At 35.3% G+C, this 20677-nt stretch overlaps 1 protein-coding gene across 3 annotated transcripts in view; it reads right to left on the bottom strand.

The window, feature by feature from the left end:
- The window catches only part of LOC101890429 (acetylcholinesterase-like), a 276027-nt gene that overhangs the window by 78478 nt on the left and 176872 nt on the right, over nt 1-20677 (bottom strand). For all 3 annotated transcript variants that reach the window (XM_059127903.1, XM_059127902.1, NM_001286893.1), the window contains 1 exon segment: nt 7220-7362. In XM_059127903.1, the coding sequence (XP_058983886.1) occupies nt 7220-7362 (143 nt within the window).

Below are 20677 nucleotides of genomic sequence, written 5' to 3'. Positions count from 1 at the left end.
GAACTCCTTGTGTGGATTATCAGACAATTCCGTTGAAAAATGTGGCTAAAATCATCAAAATACCGAATACCGTGGGGGTACCGTTATATGGGGGCTATATGATATTGTGGACCTATATAGATAATTCTCTTCCACGGGATAAAGTACCCACAAGGAACTTCTCGTGTGGATTTTCAGAGCGTTCCATTAACAAATGTGGCTAACATCATCAAAATACCGAATATCCGGGTGTACCGTTATATGGCTATACGATATCGTGGACCGATATAGCCCATCTACGAACTTGACCTGCCTGCAGACAAAAGAGGGATCTATGCAAAATTTTAGCTTCCTATCTCAATTCGTTTAGACTGTAGCGTGATTACAACAGACAGACAGAAGGACGGACCGGACTAAATCTTCTTGGAATTTTACGCTGATCAAGAATATATATACTTTGTTGGGTCTAAAATGATTATTTCGATGAGTTACAAACGGAATGACGAACTTAATATACCCTCCATACTATGTATGCTGGAGGGTATGAAAATATATATTTATATTTTTCGAGTTTTTACAAAAGGAATGACAAACTTAATATACCCTCCATCCAATGGTTGAGGGTATAATAAGCTTTTCAAAAAATGGGAAATAAATTTCGGAAAATTATATTTTGATGTGAGGTATGAGAAGGAGTAGACCGACATATTCCATATTTACATTAGATCTTGTGTTAACACAAATACTGAGATGTAAAAACTGTGAAGACAATTGAAATTTCACTTCACATATATACTTGATGGAGAGGTCTGACATATTCGTTATTCACACTAGATCTTGTGTTGATATAACTATAAGAATGTGCCGAGTTTGAATGGCATCGGATGCTCATCTCCTTATATACAAGCTTCATGGTTGTTCAATATTTTGATCCGTTATGTGGGAGGTAAAAGAGAGAGAGTGAGCGATACCGTCTTCACAACAGATCTTGTATTATCAGATTTCGTATTAGTGAAAATATTGAAATTTTGTGAAGCTTAGAATGAATGACCCATTGTGTAGGAGGTACCAAAAGGCACCTGTTGCTGAAAATATTAGGATGTGTGCAATTAGACTCTCATTTCACATTTTATAAGAGTTATGACTATTCCAAAACTTTGGCCCTTTGTGGGGGAGGTACTTTACGGAGTGCACCGATATTGTTCATTTTTGCACTCGAGCTAGCACTGATAAGACCATTTGGATTTGCAAAGGTTTACACACAATTGGATAATCCTTTCTTGTCCTATGCGGAATATTATTTTCTGTGAACATCTTGACATTTTGTGGGGGAGCTAACAGAAGAAGTGAACCGATATTGCTCATTTCCGAACTCGATCTAAGTTTGGCAATAATATTACGATGCACCAAGTTTGGATCAAATGGGATACTCGGATTTATCATGCGCACCAGCCAGACAGAAAGACGGACAAACGAACACCACGGTAGCAAATGACCTTAAACGGATTTGTTTCAACGATTTTAAAACCGTTATTTCCATGAGGCACGTTATGGCGTTTTAAAGGAGATATACCCTATATATCTTAGCTTTTCAGAAAAATGTGAAATAAATTTCGACCGATACTAATACATACATATAACAGTTGTGTTCTATCCCAACATACCAAAAATACAATATAGCTTGAGAATAATATTATGAAAATAGTTTATCGTAAGAATTCTTCAACAATGCTAGAGATAAACTTTTTTTGCACAAACTTTTCTCAAATCTGTCCTTTGTTGACAAATTTGTTTGATTTTTTTTTTTTTTTTTTTTTTTGTGAAAATTGTCGACAAAAAATATTTTCTTTGGTTAAAATCAAAATCACGCGAATTTAAGACCCATTTCTGGACGAAACTCTAAGGTAATGATGAATAATAAATCTGGGAATCTGTAGAGTATATTATTTCAATCTCATTTCAGAATAGAGGCGTCAAAAAGTTGCAAGAATTCAAGAGAAGTGAAGAATTAGTGGAGGAGATGCGGAAGCTCAAATAAGGGGAAAGAAAGCATCTAGGTATCAATGCAACAGGAGGCAGCGACAGCTGGGATGGCGATCATGAATGAAATGTGTAAAATAATTAAAAAAATTAAAAAATAAATATTTTATACCATTGAAAAAATAAGCTTGATATAATATTGCTTTCGTAAGCTTATTCTGCAATTACAAGAATAAGCTTATGAATAAGGGTTCCCTTTCGATTATTCTATAATTGTTAAACAAGCATTTCTCAATACATTCTCAAGATTTTCTCAAGCTTAAGGCTTATGTTTGAAAGCTCATTAAAATATTATTCTCAATTCAATTTGGTGTGTTGGGATGCAATAGGCCGGGGCGATTTGTATGGTGTTGAACTGAGCAAAATATTGAACAAAACAAAAAATGTATCATATTTTTGGATAAAAATTAAAAAAAAAAAAAAATTAACATGAACAACTGAAAATAGGAATTTATCAATCTTTCAATATAAATGTGCACCTTCATAAGAAATAACCAGAAATTGTGATCCAAGACTACTGCTACACACCACCTTTGAAAAGTAAGTCAAGGTTTCAACTAGTTTACTAAATACAAGTCAAATTTTCCAAAACAAAAAAAAAAATGAATTTTCTATACTTTCGACTTTTTGATTATGAAAATGGAGTTGAATCTCATGTGCAATTCCATCAGCTATTAAATAAGCGTTGCTGTCAAAAAAAGTAGAGTGATATGAAGTATGTATAAGTATATTTAAATTATACTTATCCCCGAATCGTCAAATCTATAGGGTCTTTGAACAACCTACATAAAACCCGCCTATTCGTATAGAAGACTAAAAGTTCTTCTAAACCAAAACGGCGTCTTCATGCAAGCACATAAGATGCATAGACACAAAAAATTTTCACACACAACCAAATGACTTGACATAGAAAGTCACAACGTCACCTTAGGAATGATCAACAAATTTTACCACAGATCTAAAGGTCCAATAAAAGATTTGTGGGACTTTTTATAAAGAAACCAAGGGGTCTTTCTTTAAAAGAGAATAAAAAGTCTTCTCGTTGCAGATCAAGAAGTCTTCCCATAAGTTTTAAAATAAGTGTCTCATAGAAGACGAGAAAGTCTTTTCAATAAAGATGAGAAGGTCTTCTACAGAGATCAAAAGACAACGGTAAGGTATTATCATAGAAGACCAAAGGTTCTTCTCATAGAGAACCATCTTCTCATAGAATATCAGTCGGAGTTTTCATATAAGACCAGTCGTTGTTCTCATAGAATATCAGTCGGTCTTCTCATAGAAGACCAGTCGGTCTTCTCATAGAAGACCAGTCAGTCTTCTCATAGAAGACCAGTCAGTCTTCTCATAGAAGACCAGTCAGTCTTCTCATAGAAGACCAGTCAGTCTTCTCATAGAATAGCAGTCGGTCTTCTCATAGAAGACCGCTCATACGATTTGGTGTTTAATTCACTCACTTTCGTAATATGAACTCTACAATAATGATAATAGGACTGTTGTAACCACGCTAGGGTCAAAACGAAAGATGAAAGGAAGCTAAAGTTTTGCACAGATCATTCTTTTGTCGCCGATATTCGGTATTTTGATAATTTTAGCCATTTTTATACCCTACACCACAAGGTGGTCAGGGTATTATGTATTTGTGCATTAGTTTGTAACAGACAAAAGGAAACGAGATAGACCCATAGTTCCTTTTGATGATCTGCATAGAATCACATTCTGAGTCGATTTATGCATGTCCGTCCGTCCGTCCGTCTGTCTGTCCACGTATTCTTGTGAACAAAATGCAGGTCGTATTTATTATCCGATTGAGATGAAATTTTCCAAACAACATTAATTTGGCCCAAGGACAAACCCTGTTGAAATTGCAAATAATCGGTAAAAATTTAGATATAGCTCCCATATATATCTTCGTCCGATTTGCCTTATTGTGCACCAAACGTGTAATATCAGCACGAATAGTATGGAATTTTGCACATACAACCAAATTAGGCCTGAAAATAAGTATGCCAAATTTGATCGAAATCGGTTCAGATATAGCTATAGCTCCCATATATATTTTTCATCCGATTTGTTATTTTTGTCCTCCGCAGCCGTAATTTGCACTCTGTAACCACAATATTTGGGAAAATATATCAAATACAGTTCAGAAATACCTTTGCTAAATGTTATCGAGATCGGTTCAGATTTGGATATAGCTCCCATATATAACTTCGTCCGATTTACCTTTGATTGTGCACCAAACGTCTAATATTTGCCCAAATGGGCAATGCAAGTCCGAATTTAAAAGATACAAATGCTTCGGCATATTTAGACCTTTGAACTTTAAATTATAATTATAATCATAGCGTGTATGATTGAATTCTCCCATAAAAAAACTTTTAATTGTTATGCGCAGCTCTACTAAATTAGCGAAATGGTGTAGGGTATCATAAAGTCGCCCCGCCCGACTTTAAGACTTTCTTTACTGGTTTTTATTGGAATTGTCTGGAATTCCTCACAAGGAGTTTCTTGTGAGTACTTTATTCCCTATAAGAGAATTGTCTATAAAGGTACACGACATCGTATAGCCCCATATAACGGTACCATCCGATATTCGCCATTTTGATGGTTTCAGCCAAATTTTTCAATGGAAGAGAATTGCCTTTATAGGTCCACGTTTTAGTATAGCGCCCATATAACGAGACCCGCAGATATTCAGTATTTTCATGATATTTGCGACATTCAGGGCTGTCATAGAAACCAATTTTGTAACTATAGGTTTTAAAAACGACAAGAAAAAATGATTTGGTGTCATGAAAATCAATGTTATCGGTTTTATTTTCGAATTAGAATTTTATCGGTTTTGGTTGTCATAGAAGCTGATGTTATTGGTTTTGTTATTGGAAATAAACCAAGTTGCTTAGAGCTGTCACTTTCATTTGCTTTGGATTTTTTAAGCAATTTTTAAAGGATATTCAAAGGAGTAAAAATGTGGATTTTTTAAACTATTTTTAAAGGATATTCAAAGGATTAAAAAAGGATTACAAATGTGGATTTTTTAAAATTTTAAAGGACTATAAACGTGGATTTTTAAAGAATTTTTAAAGGATATTTAAAGGACCATAAACGTGGATTTTTTAAAAGAATTTTTAAAGGACTATAAACGTGTTTTTTTTTCAAGATTTTTTAAAGGACTATAAACGTGGATTTTTTAAAAGAATTTTTAAAGGACTATAAACGTGGTTTTTTTTCAAGATTTTTAAAGGATATTGAAAGGATTATAAAAGTGGATTTTTTAAAGATTTTTCAAAGGATATTTAAAGGACTATAAACGTGGATTTTTTAAAGATTTTTAAAGGATATTTAAAGGACTATAAACGTGGATTTTTTCAAGATTTTTAAAGGATATTGAAAGGACTATAAACGTGGATTTTTTCAAGATTTTTAAAGGATATTGAAAGGATTATAAACGTGGATTTTTTCAAGATTTTTAAAGGATATTGAAAGGACTATAAACGTGGATTTTTTAATAATTTTTTAAAGGATATTTAAAGGACTATAAACGTGGATTTTTTTAATATTTTTTAAAGGATATTTAAAGGACTATAAACGCGGATTTTTAATGTTTTTTAAAGGATATTTAAAGGACTATATACGCGGATTTTTTAAAGATTTTTTAAAGGATATTTAAAGGAAAGGACTATAAACGTGGAAAGGACTATAAACGTGGATTTTTTAAAAGAATTTTTAAAGGACTATAAACGCGGATTTTTAATGTTTTTTAAAGGATATTTAAAGGACTATATACGCGGATTTTTTAAAGATTTTTTAAAGGATATTTAAAGGACCATAAACCATAAATCTGCAAAGCACCTTTTTGAATAAGTTCACAATAAAAAAATTTACTTACGCTATCTCCGGCAACTCCAGTGGGTTGCTGAAATCTCTAAGAGCTTTTCTCGTCACCTTTTTGAGCGTTCTTCGTCCAACAACACAAAAACTACCACTGCTGATGCCATCTTACTTTATTTATAGCGACTTTTTCTATTTACTTTACTTTTACTGATATTTTAGTGACAAATAAACAAACAACACATGTAAGCAACAACAGCTGTTTCGAACATTGGTTTTATTTACCTTCGAAATTGACAAAACCAACTTGGTTTCATGACATCAAATGAAACCAACATTGGTTTACAAAAACGACAATAAGCAAACCCGACATGGTTTCTGTGACAGCCCTGATTATTTACCGGAATTGTTTGAAATTTCGTATTTGAAGTTCGGGACCTATGACAAAAATTACTTATGCAGGACCCCATCTTCGTATAGTCCCCATATAACGGTTTTCATTAGAGCGGTATCTTTGGACGGAATTTTTTTCTTAAAAATTTTCAGGGTTCTTCCAAATAATGGAGGGTATAAAAAGTTCGGCCCCGCCGAATGTAGATCAAATGTAAGAATATACTTAAATTTTGTCCAAAAAATATTGGCAGCTTTAAATCTAATTGCATGAAATAATTTTTTCCTGCTAGCCAGTAATTTGTGGAATGCTGTAAAAAATTGCACACGAATGCCATTTTTCAAAATCCACTCTGCCTCTACTCTTCTCTAAGAATGGAGCACTTCAAAAACTCCCTACTCACACCAACACACATTCGCATTTTTGCATGTGTCGAATGTTTTATTTATGTGGTCGTTGCATATAATAAATTTTTGTAATTGCAATTTTTATCGTTGGTTATTTGCTGTACAAAAAAGGGGGAAAAACTACTAAAATTGCAAGTCTCAAACGAAGTATTTAAATGTAATTTTATTCGCATGAAAAGGCTATTAGTGAAACGGGGGAATAGTCGAAGAGGGTGAGAATAAATTATTTTAAATTTATTGGAAATAATATTGGTAAATAATAATCTTTTCAATGAAGTTCTGGATGTTTTTCATAGCATGCTTCCATACGAAATTCTCTGAATGGAACTTAAAACTTTCATTGCCATAACAAAAGAGAAATATCACATCATTATTAAATACATAAATATATTATAAAAAAACACAAAGATCTCGTATGTATGTTTGTTTATCTCTTCAAAGTTTATTTGCTGTTGTTGTTGTTGTTTACGATGAAGTGCCATGCCCACAACTCAAGTTGAAAAACAAATCCCTTTTAATTAACTAATGAAACAAATAATCAACTTTGAAATATTTACAAACATTCACTCACCTGGAAGATAATTGCTTCTCGTTCTGCTTGACTGGCTTTTTGGAAAATATTATTCATTATTTCCAGGTATTTATCGCGTGGCAATGATGTCGCATCATCCTTATCGAAATAATCAATAAAGTCATAGAGCAGAAAATATGTGCCTGAAAAAAAAATAGAAAACAAAAATTTACAATCATTGGGTATTTGATGGCGAGTAATATAGAGTGTTGTCAAATCAATTAACAGGGAATGTAACATATTTCAAGTTGTCAGGATAAAGAGTTGATTACTCGTATTACTCGGAACATTCGAACTTTAAACATGTAAAAAACATTATTCGACCGGGCCGAATTTTTAATAAATTTCACCATTGGGTAAAGAAAGCATTTTTATATAAAACAATTAGGCGAAGGCTATAGTCGTGCTTTTGTTATTATGTCATAGAGCACTGCCCAGATATTACCCTTAGCTTTTTGACCAGGGGCATTTATTGTGGTACATTTTACAGCTAAATATAATCCAATAGTCATCCAAAATGCTGTCCTTAACTCTCTTCTCATTCAAAATTCCGCGTTGATTGATTTCAATTGTGTTATCACGAAAATTGTTCTGTGTTTGGTTCATTTGAATCCCTAAATAATTTGCAATCATCTCCAAATGCAAGAGGCCCCTCTGTATCTCCAAATGTAGATTCATCTATATGATTTGTTTGTCTACGATATTTGGCTATATTCGTCAACAAAATCAGCATGAACAAGTAACAAGTAAAAAAGCAGTAAGTTCGGCCGGGCCGAACTTTGAATACCCTCCACCATTTGGAACGAATTAGAAAATTTTCAAAAAAATTAAATCCAATAAAAATTCTTTTAAAATCTTTAAAATATCTAATATAGGAAGGTGCCGATATATGGAGGGATATACGATATTGTGGACCTATAAAGACAAATCTATGTCTGCGTGTAAAGTACTCACAAGGAACTCCTTGTATGGATTTTCAGATAATTCCATTGGAAAAAGTGGCTAAAATCATCAAAATACCAAATATAGGGGAGTACCGTTATATGGGGGCTATACGATATTGTGAACCTATATAGATGATTCTCTGCCGAGGTATAAAGTACCCACAAGGAACTCCTTGTGTGGATTTTCAGACAATTCCGTTGAAAAATATGGGTAAAATCATCAAAATACCGAATATCGGGGGGGTACCGTTATATGGGGGATGTACGATGATATCGTGGACCTGTATAGAAAATTCTCTCTCAGGGGGTAAATTACTCGCAAGGAACTACTTGTGTGGATTTTCAGACAATTCCATTGAAAAATGTGGCTAACATCATCAAAATACCGAATATCGGGAGTACCGTTATATGGGGGCTTTACGATATCGTGGACCGATATAGCCCATCTTCGAACTTGACCTGCCTGCAGACAAAAGAGAGATCTGTGCAAAATTTTAGCTTCCTATCTTAATTCGTTTGGACTGTAGCGTGATTAGAACAGACGGACAGACGGACGGACAGGGCTAAATCGTCTTAGAATTTTACGCTGATCAAGAATATATATACTTTGTTGGGTCTAAAATGATTATTTCGATGAGTTACAAACGGAATGACGAACTTAATATACCCTCCATACCTTTTTTGGTGGAGGGTATAAAAAAGTACCGGTCAGTTTTGCCCACAGAAGTATACCAGCCAATGTTCGATTATTTAAAAATATTTTGACTTCTGTTATGATTATTTAAATGCTTAACCCCTTATGCAGTAGGTTCCGGAGGAATGGACCAATATTGGCCATTTCGTATCGGACCTAAATAAATATGATATAAATGTGCTAGGTTTGGACTCTGTTGTGTTGATGAAAATATTGGGATGTACCAAGTCTTGAATGGAATCGGATGTCAATTTCCACTTTTTATGAGCTTCATGGATATTCAAAATGTTGAGCCTTTGTGGGAGAGGTACCAGAAAGAGTGGACCGATATATTCTATCTTAACACCAAAACTTGGGTTAATAAAAATATTAGGGTTTGTGAAATTTTAAGACAATCGGATTCTTACATTACATTTTATAAAAACTATAATTATTCAAAATTTTTACCCTTTGCGGGGGAGGCACTTGATGGAGTGGACTAATATTATCCATTTTTGTACCTGACCCAGAACACACGCAAATTTTTACGATTCGCCAAGTTGGAGCAAAACCGGATTATTGCTTCTCTTTCTGTGCAGAAAAAAATATTTTTTTGCTTTTTTTTTTTCTTTTCTGAAAATTTCGATTTGATTTGGGGGAGGTACCAGAAGGAGTGGACCGATATATCCCATCTTCACAACAGAACTTTTGTTAGTAAAAATAATGGGATGTGTGAAATATAAAGAGAATCGAATGCTTATTTCGGTTATTCAAAACGTTGACCCTTTGTGGAGAAGTCACCAGAAGGTATGGTCCGATATCTACTCTTTAAAACAGATCCTGTGTTGATAGAAATACTCAGATATGAGTATTAGTCTAAATGGAATTGGGTGTTAATTTCACGTGCTTATTGAGCTTCATCGATATTGCAAATTTCGACCTTTTGTGGGGGACGTACTTGATTGAGTGGACCGGTATTTTCCATTTTTGAACCTGACCTAGACCTAACGCAAATATTAGGATTTGCAAAGTTGGAGCAAAATCGGATTATCGATTCTCTTTCTGTGCCAGTAAATATGTATTTTTTGAAAATTTCGACCTTTTGTGGGGTAACCCCCCACCGATATATTCCCACTTAACACCAAACCTTGGGTTAATATAAATATTGGGATGTGTGAAATTTGAAGACAATCGGAATCTTGCATCACATTTTATGAGAGTTGTAATTATTAAAAATTTGTGGGGGAGGTACTTGATGGTGTAGATCGATTTTGTCCATTTTCACACCTGACTCTCTTCTGTGCAAAAAAAATATATTTTTTGAAAATTTCGACCTTTTATGGAGGATGTACTAGATGGAGTGGCTCGATATTGCCCATCTCCGAACTCGATCTAAGTTTGACAAAAATATTACGATGTACTAAGTTTGTATCAAATCGGATACTCCCTTCGAGAGTTATCGTGCACACCAGCCAGGCAGACAGACGGACGAATGGACATCGCTAGATCGACTCCAAATGTTCTGAAATGGATTTGGTCCAAAGAGACCTAGGGTCTAAAACCGTTATTTCGTCTAGGCACGTTTTGACCGTATCAAATGATATATACCCTCTGTAGCCATATGGCTGAAAGTATAAAAAGCCAGAAGTTCGCCTGTTGTGTATTTTGGATTTCGTCAGTAAGTTATTTTCAGCTTTTCGGTAGAATGGAAATGTTGGTATTTTTTTAACACAAAAGTAGTAGCTTATTCTACTCGCTGTCCTAAACTCTAACTTCATGCGAGATTTTGTGTCGTTTTGTTTCTATTCGTGACCTTTATAACGGATGCAAAATTAGGAACATTTTTAGTTGTTGGTCCATTTCAACCCCTAAATATATTGCGGAAATCTTTAGAAACAATAGGCCTAGCACTTTTGAACCTAACCCTAATCTTATGAAAAAATATGAAAAAAATATCACAAAATACTACAAAATCTATACTAACATCATTATTGGCATCTTTTTATGCGATTTTTTAGAAATTATTCTTTTATGTCAAGAGGGCTTTCTGAATTGACAAAATTTGTCAAAATCGATCCAGCCATTCTAGAGATATAAGAATTATAGCTAGCATCTCTTTCCTTTGTATATATATCAATAAATATATCGGATATATATAGTGAAATATATACAATGTATATTTCTCTATATATATCCGAAATATTTACTATCGGCATCTACATAACGGTCAGAGTTGATCTTTTCGTCTATTTGTGACTTCGCTGGGATTTAAAATAATCGCGGTTTAACGGAAAATTTGACGTTTATCTAACATAAATGTTATGGTCTATTTCACACACTAATCATTACGCGATGACCATCTGCCCAGCTCAAAGCTTTAGCCCCATGCTAACTTCCGCTTCGATTGGTCTATAAATGCGACCTGTAGAGCAACTGCAAAATCAGGAAATATGTCAGTTTTTGGTCCATTTCAACCTAACCCATTTCCTAAATATTATGCGATCATCTCCAAAAGCAATAGACTCCTATTCTGGCCCTAGCCCCACCTCCGTTCCAAATTTCGTAAAGATCGGGCCATAATTGCGACCTGTAGAGTAATTACAAATTAACATGGACAGACGGATGGACGGAAGGACGGACATAAATAGCTAGATCGACTCAGCTCGGAGAGATCGGAAGATCCATATACACTTTCCTATGTGGGAAACCAATATTTCGAGGTGTTACATAATTGTTGGCCCAATCAAACTTATAATACCCCAACACATAGTGTTGTAGGGTATAAAAACATTACCCTATTTCAATTTGCAACTTCTGACCCACGAACACTACGAAATTAGATCAGACAACTGTTTTCAGTACGAATTTTCAACAATCTTGGGATGATGATCCAGTCAGTCAATCATCTTTTATGTTTGTTTCATAGATTGGCAGGTTGGAAGCATTTCATATTTGACAGCCAAAAAAATCCATCTACTAAAAAAAAAAACTAGCAACTGGACAAATTATAGTTTACATTACAGCCTGAATATTCCCATTTCCACCTTGCATTTGCCATGTCGAGGCACTGTTGACCTTGACACGTTTTCTATTCATATTGTGTTGCCCTAAGGACCTTAGATTGCGGAATGTAACAACAATACCAGCAACAATAAGAACTTGTAGTGGAAACAAAATATTTGGTTTGAAGTGACGCGACTACAGTAACAAAGGGTGTATGGAAGAATGGAGGATAACTAGCTTTTGTTAGGTGTTATGATAACTTAGCCAATGAATTCAAGTATTTCTAGCATTGTCATTTGTTACAGCGTCTTGTGTACAAAAATAAGTTTACAATTTCAGTTAGCAACGCGTTATGCTTTTTATTCCTCTATATACGAAAGCACGAATGATTTACATTCGGCGAAAAGGGGGCTTCAAAAACGAGTGATGAAAATTCAGGATAAGGATAACTATGGCACCAAAGCAATTATTTGTATTTGTTTTGACATGATGGTATCATTGGTGTTATTCTCCAACTTGTTTGCCTCAGCATCCTAAAGTTAGAAGTAGTGTTGAAGGCAGTAGAAATAAATTATTTTCAGGAGCCAACTTCAATCCGTCTGTCCAGTTGGGAGTATCCGCGTTAATCCAACCTGGATGAATCGCAATATGTTTACAAAAAGTATATAATATTTTTACCATTTTTTTTTTACAAAAAAAAAAAAAAAAAAAAATCAGTAAGTTCGGCCGGGCCGAACTTTTAATACCCTCCACCATTTGCAACGAATTTGGAAATTTTCAAAAAATAAAATCCTTAAAAAACTCTGTTAAAATTTTAAAAATACCGAATATTGGGGTCTATACGTGGACATACATAGGCATTGTTTGTCATAAGCCATTACCATATTCAAATTCGAAACTTGAAATAAACGGTGAATAATGTAGCTAAAATCATCAAAATATCGTATATAGGGAGGTACCGTTATATTGGGGCTATACGAAGACGTGGACCTGCGCAGACAATTTTCCGTCTTAGGGTGTAGTATTCATTTTGAACTTCAAAGACCAAATGTGAAACAATTCCCGTGAATAATGTCGCTAAAATCATCAGAATACCGAATATATGGAGGTACCGTTATATGGGGGCTATATGAAAACGAAGACCTACATGGCCCATTTACGATCTTAACCTGCCTACTGGAAAAATAAACATGTGTGCAAAATTTTAGCCATCTATCTCAATTCAGTCGAAAGATAGCGTGATTACAACAGACAGACAGACGGGCATAGCTAAATCGACTTAGAATTTTACGCTGATCAAGAATATATAAACTTTGTTGGGTCTGACATGAGTATTTCGAGGAGTTAAAAACGGAATGACAAAGTTAATATAGTTAACATAGTATGGTGGAGGGTATAAAAAAATTAAAAAAAAAAATTATGAAATTCCAAGGAGAAGCCTTAGAAAGTGGACCCAACATAGACTGAAAATTTTGAATAATTATATCCCCACACATACGAAACAAGTCAGCGATTTTCTTTAAGCTTTATATAGGTGAATGTTTCTATTGTGAATATCGGACTTATTGTCCGCTCCTTCTGATACCTCATCGAAAAAGAGGTAAACATTTTGAATAATTCTATGTTTAAACACAAAATAATTAATAGACGTTTTCTTTAACTTTTCACAATCTAATACTTTCATATTACTACTTTATTGTGAGCTAAAATAGGCCCGCAACTTCGTTTGTTGGAATTACAAAAAAAGCTACATATGTCAGAAGAGCTAAACTAAGAACTAAAACCCTACACATCACTGTCGACCATAATTCAACGTTTAGTAACATTTAATACCCTTCGTACATTTAAGGTACATACATTGAAAACCACCTCAATATATCAACACTATACGCTAATTCTGACCCCAAAAACTAAAATTCAGTAACCTAACTCTGTACGTATAATCAACTCAAGATTTTGTATATTTATTACCTTTTGTATTTTTGTAGCACGTATTGCCAAAAATAATTCCAAATTTCAGGATTCCACATATCCATTTTGTAGTAAATTTAGTACCAGTTAGTACACATAAGTACAAATTTCCAAAAGTTCCTTATCCTATACTTTAATCGTAATCTTAATTCCAAATTTCTGGATGAATATGATATCACTCAAATGGCCGCCTCTGGCGTTGATGACGTATTGTGCCCTTTTTGCTGCATTTTCCATCGTTTTTGCCAAAATTTCGGCCGGAATAGCGGCTGTTTCTTCACGAATGTTGTCCTTGAGCTCTTCTACGGTCCTTGGCTTGTTAACGTAAACCTTTGACTTCAAATATCCCCACAAGAAGAAGTCGGTGGCCAGTCCAAATCACCACTTTTCGACATCAAACGGCCCGGAAACAAATTTTTCAGAAAATCGATTGTTATGCGACTTGTGTGCGGTGGAGCGCCGTCTTGTTGAAACCAGAACTGCCTCATACACTTTCGACGAATAATTGGCATCACAAAATTGGTCATCATGTCGCGATAACGCTCCTGATTGATGGTAACAGCATGGCCATTTTCATTTTGGAAGAAAAACGGCCCAATGACCGTTTTCGCACTAACGCCGAACCAAACTGTGACTTTTTCGTCATGAAGAGGCACTTCTTGAATCTCCTGAGGATTTTCAGTGGCGTAAATATGGCAATTTTGCTTATTTACGGTCCCATTCAATGTGAAATGGGCTTCATCGGACATGATAATTTTTGTTCCAAAATTGCTCGTCATCTTCGGCCATTTCGATGACTCTTTGGGACCATTCCAATCGACGAGGCTTGTCCGCAGGTAACATTCTTTGCGTCAATTGAATTTTATACGGGAACAAATGCAAATCAATGCGAATAATCCGTTGTAAAGTGGAACGAGCCATGCCCAACTGCTGAGAACGGCGTTTTTGGGATGTTCTTGGGGACCTCTCAACACTGGCTCGTACGGCAGCGATATTCTCGGCCGATCGCCTTGGCCGACTTTTATATGGCCTCTTCGGATTAGAAATAGCCTTACCAGTCGAAAATTTTTCGTATAAACGCTTAATGGTGTTTTTTTTTTCACAATTGACTTCTTGTAAATTTCAACTATTTCAGAGGGCACGCGTGGCGTGTATTGGTTCATGGTAAAAATCTGCTTGGACTGACGCTTCAAACGCGGTATGCCGTTAAGCGATGTGACATCTCTGTCAAAAGTTATGGCGTTGCCAGATTAGTCCGTCGAATATGTGCAACTCTGTACATATCCCAACCTTCACATCACCAGTAATCATAATTCCAAATTCTAATTCTATGCCTATCGGTTCACAAACTCCAAATGGTACCAAATTTAGTACACATAAGTACGAATTTCCACACCGTTCTACTTACCACAATCTTGCACTTAAAATTAACTTAAACTACCCCCATACCTCAATCTTATAATCCCATTGAGAACTTATTTCCCAATTTCCGAATTCCAGCTCTATCAGTTCGCTACAATTCTAATTTGTGCCAAATTTAGTACCATTTACAAAATGTATCAAATTTAGAACCATATAGTACACATAAGTACGAATTTCTAAAACTTCCTACATACCCCAATCCTAACTCTAACAGTAATTTTAATTGCAATTTTCAGGATTCCAGGTCTATCAATTTACTTAAATCCAAATTGTACCAAATTGAGTAAATTTTAGTATATACAGGGTGAGATAAAAAAAAACTGCAACAAAGCCAAATGCCATATTTTTTAATTTAATTGAATTAACAAAAATCGGACATAACATCAAATTTTAGAATAACTTTAGATTTCTTCGAATTGGTCACCTTTGGCACGAATTATGGCCTTTAAATGGCCAATGAAACCGTCACACGCTGCCCGAATGTTGCTCTGCGGTATTTTGGCCCATTCCCGGTGAAGCACTTGCTCGAAGTGATCGTCACTTTGGATTTTTTTAGTGCCAACCTTGCTTTCCAAAATACTCCAGACTCAATAGTCCAATAGTCGATTGGTATTCGGAGATTTTGGTGGCATTGTGCGCTGAAAATGAAGCGAGGAAACTCATTTTGTAACCATTCTTGGGTGGCGCGTGCTGAGTGCAATGGTGCTGAGTCCTGTTGGAATTTCCAAGGTCTGCCGTCAAAATATTTGCGTGGCCAAGGCTTTAATACACCCTCCAGAATATTTTCGCGATAATATTCGGAATTAATTCTGATGCCACGGTCGATTAATACGAGCGGAGGGCGACCATCGGCTGTTATGGCGGCCCACCCCATCACCGTGGCCGGCGCTTGAGTTCTGATGGCCAACCGAATGTGCACATTTTCAGCTGACCTCTTTGGCAATTCAACACGATCATTTTGTTTGTTTACAAACTGCTGGACAACGAATGTTTTCTCATCGGAGAAAACCAAATTCGGCAGTTCGCCACTTTCGGCCAAGCGAAGCAACTCTTTAGCTCTTTTGAGTTTATTTTCTCTCTGTTGCGGTGTAAGTTCTTGCACTTTTAGGAATTTCAATGGCCGAATGGAATATTGCGATGTGTTCAGCTCACGAGCCAATTTTCGGCCACTGCGACGCGGGTTTCGATTAAGTCGGTTCTTTACTTTTCTACTTATTTCTGCTGATGTTGCTGTTTTCTTCCGTCCACTTTCTTGACGTTGGGCAACGCTACCAGTATCAGGGCAACGAGCGATGGTACGAGACACAAACGATTTATTCACATTTAAATGCTGGAGTGCTCTAACGATAGCCATTTGTGATTTTCCAGCCAAATATAAAGAAATCACACTATCACGCTTGAATTCCATCACGAATAACTTTTTTTCTGGAAAACTCTCACCAAAAAGCTTTTGTACGCTTCTAAAGAACATAATGAGCTGTCACTGGAATAATTTTACCAACAGTCGGACAAGTGGCTTGGAAATGACAGCAGTCTGAAATTGGTTGCAGTTTTCTCATCTCATTCTGTATTATTCAACATTTTGACCCTCTGTGGTGTAGGTACCAGGAGGAGTAGAGTAGGAGATGTGTTTTGTACTCTAATGGGACGATTTTGTCCATTTTCGCACGTGACCTAGCACTTACAAAAATATTGTTACTTGCAAGGTTTGCTAAAAATCGAATGATTGTTTCTCGTTCTATGAGTCCAAGTTTGACAATAATATTACTATGTTGCACGATACTCCCTCAGCGAATTACGAATGGATTAATGGATAGATCAACTTCGAATGTCCCGAAACGAATTTGTTCCAAAGAGACCTAGGGCCTAAAACCGTTATTTTGATGAGGCACGTTTTGACTCTATCCATATGGCTGGGGGTAAAAAAATTAAACTCATTCGAATATGAAGTCTCGATTTAGTTAGTTTTAGTTTTTAAAGGATTTCTTTAACTCTTGGTGGAGGATATTAAAAGTTCGGCCCATTCCAACTTTTTGCTTTACTTTTCTCTTTTTTTCGTTTTTTTGGAATTGAACCCACTGCAATAAAGTACATTCTTTGCCGATTAATCTTTCATTCTTCAGTCATGTCAACCATCAACAATACAACACACCTTTACTTGACACAATGGTTAATTCAATACACCGTGTTAAGTCATAAGATATCACGTCTGTAGTGTAAATACGGGCACAACTTACACCTCGATGAGTGATGAGTCGAGGTGTTGCTATGCTTTTTGCGCCTTTGTTGTGGCCTGGCTGTGCTGTTGGCATCGTTATGCCATTGCGCTCCGTTCTTGCCGTTGTTGTTGTTTTTAAGTTATATATTACGATTATTATCGTCGTGTTTACATGGTTGACCTCACAGTCTCTGTGTGTGTGTGTGTGTGTATACACACACGCTCTTATACATCTCTTGAAAATACCTTGTGCCTCTTTCATCCTTTCTGATGTAATTCTTGTCGTTGATTTACTGTCGAAGTTATGTCTCTAGGTGTTGTTGCTGATGTTGTTATTGTTGTCGGTTTTTGTTGTCATGTACACATTGTTATTGAAGTCAAGATAGGATAGTAGGTTTGACATTATTTTTGGATGTGAATTAACCGTGTAAACCGAATCACTCTGTTATATGATCTTTTAGAGGGTAGTTATATCCCCATATATATTTTTATATTAATATATATATTTATACCCTACACCACAAGGTGGTCAGGGTATTATGTCTTTGTGCATTTGTTTGTTACAGGCAAAAGGAAACTAGACAGACTCCATAGAATCACTTTCTGAGTTGATTTATGCATGTCAGTCCGTCCGTCCGTCTGTCCATGTATTCTTGTGAACAAAATGCAGGTCGCATTTATTATCCGATTGAGATGAAATTTTCCAAACAACATTTGTTTGGACCAAGGACGAACCTTATTGAAATTGGAGATAATCGGTAAAAATTTAGATATAGCTCCCATATATATCTTCGTCCGAGTTGCCTTTTATTGTGCACCAAACGTGTAATATCAGCCCGAATAGTATGGAATTTTGCACATACAACCAAATTAGGCCTGAAAATAAGTATGCCAAATTTGATCGAAATCGGTTCAGATATAGCTATAGCTCCCACATATATTGTTCATCCGATTTGTTGTATTTGTTACCCTCAGCCGTAATATGCACTCTGTAACAACAATATTTGGCGAAATATATCAAATACAGCTCAGAAATACCTTTGCTAAATTGTATCGAGATCGGTTCAGATTTGGATATAGCTCCCATACATAACTTCGTCCGATTTATTTTTATTGTGTACCAAACGTCTAATATTTGCCCAAATGGGATGGAATTTGGCACATACGACCGAATTGAGTATAGAAGGCAGTATGCCAAATTTGGTGAAGATCGGTTCAGATATAGCTATTGCTCCAATATATATATTGTTCATCCGATTTGTTGTATTTGTTACCCACAGCCGCAATATGCACTAGTCCTGAATATCGTATAGCCCCCATATAACCCCAATATTCGGTATTTTTTATTGATTTTAGCCACGTTTTTTAATGTAAATATCTAAAAATTCGCAGAAAGAGTTCCTTCTGACTACTTAACCCTCTGCAAGTGTATTATCTACATAGGTTCACGATATCGTATATTCCTAATATATCGGTACCCCCGATATTTGGTGTTTTGATGATTCTTGCCAAATTGTTCAATGAGATTATTTTAAAATCCTCAAAAGGAGTTCCATGTGAGTACATTTCCCCTGGGAGAGAATTGTCTACATAGGTTCATGATATCCTATATTCCTCATATAGTGGTCCCTCCCAATATTCGGCATTTTAAATATATTGGTGACATATTTTACCGGAATTGTTTCAAATTTCGTAGTTAAAATTCGCAAACGGGTACTAACCCCTATAACTGTACCTCCCGATACTCGGTATATTGATGATTTTAGCGACATTTAGCGTTCTTAAAGTTCGTAACCTATGACAGACCAAAATTGGGCGTCCAGATAGTGCAATTTAACATTAGATTTTTACGCTAGAAAGCCGACGACTCAAGTCTTGAAAGAGCATATTGGAAGGTGCACTCATGAAATACCGCAGTTTTTATGCAAAATGGACATTAAAAATTGTATTAAAAGATAAAATATAACAAAGCCGCGGCGGCCATCTTCACGATATCCTATTCTGTTCATAACTTTATTCGGTTTACTTTACGATACACTGTACTTGTTAAAAATGTTAAAATTTTGACACCTTTATAAAGATTTTTGTGGTCTTTTAAATATAACTTTTGTTCTCCCAACAGAGTTCTCAATATCAAATTTCGGGATTCCTGCTCTATAAAATCATTTAATACCGATTTCGCTAACATTTAGTACTTTTCGTATAATTTTATCTTAAATTCAGATTTCAGCTCTTCAATTTCCATAATTACCAAATTTAGTACAATTATAGTACTCATATCCAAACTCAGCTCCTTCTCTCAATAACAGACAACAACAGTGATATACATATCAAATTTCAGCTCTATTCCTTCACCGAATATCATATTTAGTGCTATTTAATACTTTTCGTACAATTATAGTACACATTTCTATTTATCAATTCCAGAAACCAACAAAGACCTCAATATCAAATTTCCGAATTTCAGCTCTATCCCTTCACCCAATACCAAATTTAGTACAATTTGGTACTTTTCGTACAATTATAATACACATTTCCAAAACCACATCCGCACCTCAATTCCAGATATCAACAGAGATCTCAATGTCAAGTTTGAGGATTCCAGCTCCACTCCTTTACCCAATACTCAATTTAGTACCACTTTGTATGTTTTTTACAATTATACTATACAGTTCTGAATCTACCTCCATACGTCCAGACTACAGAAGAATTGCGATCCTAATACCAAATTTCAGATTTAAAACACTAAATGTCAATCCAATAGCAAATGTATTGGAAAACGTGAAACTAAATATTCAATGTTCTGTCATCGGGCTAGAGTCCAATATGACCTAAAAATACCAATTTGTAGAGAAATCCGTTAAAATATGTCGCAAAAATTATCAAAACACCGAATATCGGTAGTTACCGTCATATGGGGACTATACCAAAACGTGGACCTATGCATAAAATGTTTTGCCATACGAGCTAGAACCCATTATGACCCACAAATACCAATTTTTAGACAAATTCGCGTAAAAATGTGGTAAAAATCGTCAAAACAGGGAATGTCGGGAGGTACTGTTATATGGGGCTATACCAAAACCTGGACCTATACATAGAATTTTTCGAAACTAAAACCCTTCTTGACAGACAAATACCAATTTTTAGACAAATCCGTGAAAAAATTGGTAAAAATCATCAAAATAACGAATATCGGAAGGTACCGTTATATGGGGACTACACAA

Source organism: Musca domestica, unplaced genomic scaffold, assembly GCF_030504385.1.
Source record: "Musca domestica strain aabys unplaced genomic scaffold, Musca_domestica.polishedcontigs.V.1.1 49, whole genome shotgun sequence".
NCBI classification, from domain to species: domain Eukaryota; kingdom Metazoa; phylum Arthropoda; class Insecta; order Diptera; family Muscidae; genus Musca; species Musca domestica.
Note: the sequence above shows the minus strand (reverse complement) of the source record. Positions and strands in the feature narration are given on the sequence as shown.